The 3,304-nt window shown below is 34.3% G+C and overlaps 1 protein-coding gene across 1 annotated transcript; it reads left to right on the top strand.

Moving 5' to 3' along the window:
• The first annotated feature begins 276 nt into the window (after window positions 1-276).
• Window positions 277-3,049, top strand: LOC143074226 (uncharacterized). The gene is made up of 2 exons (XM_076249774.1): window positions 277-1,393; window positions 2,840-3,049. The coding sequence occupies exons 1-2, from the start codon at window positions 1,121-1,123 to the stop codon at window positions 3,047-3,049; spliced, it is 483 nt and encodes a 160-aa protein (XP_076105889.1). The 5' UTR covers window positions 277-1,120.
• The last annotated feature ends 255 nt before the right edge of the window (window positions 3,050-3,304 follow it).

The following is a 3,304-nucleotide window of genomic DNA, read 5'->3' on the forward strand; positions in this document are numbered from 1 at the left end:
CTTTACCAATTAGCGTGTTGATTAGAGTCGTGTCACGGTGATTAGCGATGGTAGTTTATTAAAGTCAAATAAACACATACATGTACAAGTTTACTCGGTTAACAAATACAGACGGTTTCCTTTGAAAAATAATAAACATATATGGTTTTGCAAAAAAAATAACATAAAAAAAACCGTATTGTTTCAACTATGTTATATTCAAAACCAATTGAGAAATCTCCACAAAGTCGTAAAATTTTCCATTCAATTGATTTCTTTTGAAAACGGTAAATGAAATTACAGATCAAATTTAAAATAAGATGTGGCTTTCTCATGGATCAAAACCCCCTTTCGAAAGCGTTGTCCACTTTTGTCTACTACTAAACATTCTTATACTGAAGGTTCCGTTTTGTAACGTAATTCATCGTTGAAAGTGTTGAAAAATCCGTCCGTTCGGAACAAATCTTAACTTGAGTAAACAAGCCATTTTGCATACGGATCAGTTAGAAAGCCTTGATGGAATTAAATAAAGTCTGAATAATGAATATATCTCCTTTTTACTCTCAGTTTCTATATTTCATCATAATTGAGTATTTTTCTAATAGACAAATTTAATTTGTTGGTTGATTAACGTGTTGTGGCAAAAATATCATGCGCAATCAGGACGGAAAGTCGTATACGTAATAAGTGCACGGGAATATGCAGCTTAACAATGGATGGATATGTATATTCCCAGCCAATAATGACAATAATTACTAAATTCGTTTATTATACATGTACATGTAGGAAAATTGTACATTAATTGCAACGGTATATTACTACTCATTAAAAAAATCGAATGTACAGGGCCTGTTTATCAAAACGGTCCTAAAATTGGTCCTAATATATTCAAACCATGACGTGCTTCTAATATCTGTGATAGATTGATAAATAAAGACTAATCTGTATGTCGTGTGCAAAGTTGTATCCCTATAGTATCGAGATAACCCGCCAAAAAATTAATAAAAAAAAAAAAAAAAAAACCTAACGCGTACTACACACTCTCCCCTAAAAACATTATATTAGCATGTTAATATTATATTATAGAAGCCCATAGATATTTAACTTCATAATTCATTTTAAATAATTTCAGATTCAGCACATGGTTCTCTATGAGGTGCAGTATGGCAATAGGAAACAAATTGGCACTGCCCTAGTTATTGGGTCTGGGACAGAAAATGAGATGGTGCTGCAGAAAAACGAGAGAGAATGCCAAACATCACCAGAGCCAACGCCTAGATCACCAACACCACCCCCATCTCCAGCCGAATCTATAGAGATTCCTCTTCCAGGTTCCCCTAGCCTTCCAATCATCAGACGTCCTGCCAAAGGGAAAAGGTTAACAAAAATACCAAAACCCAAACCAACATCAAAGGTAAATTTTACCAATTTAATTAAACTGCGATTGCTGATTTAGTATAAAGAAAGAATATGTGGTATGATTGCCAATGAGACAGTTCTCCACAAGAGACCAAAATGACACAGACATTTTAAACAATTATAGGTCACCGTACGACCTTCAACAATGAGCAAAGCCCATACCGCATAGTCAGCTATAAAAGGCCCCGAAATGACAACGTTAAACAATTCAAACGAGAAAACTAACGGTCTTATTTATATGAAAAAATAAATGAAAAACAAATAAATATTTAACACAGAAACAAACGACAACCACTGAATTACAGGCTCCTGACTTGGGACAGACACACACATACATAATGTCGCGGGGTTAAACATGTAAGCTGGATTCCAACCCTCCCCTTACATGGGACAGTGGTATAACAGTACAACTTAAGATAGAACTATATAAAAATCAGTTGAAAAAGGCTTAACGTAAGGCTTCAGATCTGTTTTCTGCGTACAGCAAAAGCCGACTAATTTTAGTAAATATTTCTTATTAGAAAAAGATACCATACCAATAAAGAGATATGTGGTTTTTACGTCATTGGATTTTATACAAAATAGAAAATCGTGTATTTCTGGATTTTGTTTAATTTTGATAATTATAATCACAGTCAAAAAGCAACACAATTAAAACTATAGTTGTTCGTTGTCTGTTCGACATAGTAAGATATCAATATTATTTAAAAACGTGTACCAGAGTCGATAGGGAGCGCAGAGGGGGTACGTCTTGTTTAATACGCAACTTTTATATATTTTTATTCAGAGTTATGCCCCTATCAAATAACCCGCCTCCGACCAATCAGTTTCACTGATTTATGTTTTTATTTATCTTTTGAGTTATGGTGACATATAAATAAAAAAAAAATACCATGCAGTCATTCACTTTTACATTTTGTGTATATTTCAGAATAATATAATAATATATTTACATGCAATATGACATCGTAAACCGCTGCATGTATATGTCGGGAGCGGGGTTAGGGGGGGCTCGGGGTCACCTATTTAAAAATAATATATGGAATTTCTCACAAACATTTATTGTTTTCGGGGAAAAAAATCCGAAGCACGACTGTAGCGGACATCCTCTCAATGCATCAAGTGCACCCATTATGAAAAGTCCTGGATCCGCCAATAAACCGTACAGCGTAGATACCCTCTTTATTCAAGTAATTTAAAATTAGCGAAAATTAATTTGACGAGTTCTCAGACTTTTGTTTCCGATTATAAGGTGACACCCCTATGTCGAAACCTAAATGTACTGGTATTCGGTAAAATATTGATAGTTGTTCTTTAAGTATATAACAGTTTTGATCTTTCTTTTTTTTTTCTCTCTCTTTACACATAATGAACGGTTATAGAATCTGTTTAACGTTGGCATTGTAAAAAAAAATCTAAATAAAAATTTACTATATTTCAGAAATCAACAAAACCATTAGCCAAAGTTTTGTCAAGGGGAATGCCTCCAACTACACCACAATCATCAATACCGGGACCAACAACCGTATCCCTAAGTCCAACAAATTCCACCTCTAGACCAACAACCTCAGGGCCGACAACAAATCATATAAATCCTGAATACACCGTTTGGTGGTGCGCCTGTCAGATGCGGAACGTACAGATAAGGTAATAAGTAACAGGTGAATATACTATTGGTATCGGTATCGGACTCGACCCGGAACTTCTTAATTATTGGCCATATTAATTACGTGGAAAACAAAAGGGCCTGGAGTGGTGTAATTTTTAATCTACACCTTTGTACTATATTAGTTATATATAAAGTTGAATTCTTTGATTTGTCGTTTTTACGTGATGACGGCTGACAAATTGGACCTCGTTATTTTAGTATTATAGATAAAGGCAGATAAAGTTTGGATTTTCATGG

This window comes from Mytilus galloprovincialis, chromosome 5 (genome assembly GCF_965363235.1).
Source record: "Mytilus galloprovincialis chromosome 5, xbMytGall1.hap1.1, whole genome shotgun sequence".
NCBI classification, from domain to species: Eukaryota; Metazoa; Mollusca; class Bivalvia; order Mytilida; family Mytilidae; genus Mytilus; species Mytilus galloprovincialis.

What these genes read in the sequence shown, in the direction of transcription:
- LOC143074226 (XM_076249774.1), top strand. Translation starts at nt 1,121, where the DNA reads ATGGTTCTCTATGAGGTGCAGTATGGCAATAGGAAACAAATTGGCACT. An exon ending in AACCCAAACCAACATCAAAG is followed by an intron (nt 1,394 to 2,839) that starts GTAAATTTTACC and finishes ACTATATTTCAG; the next exon opens with AAATCAACAAAACCATTAGC.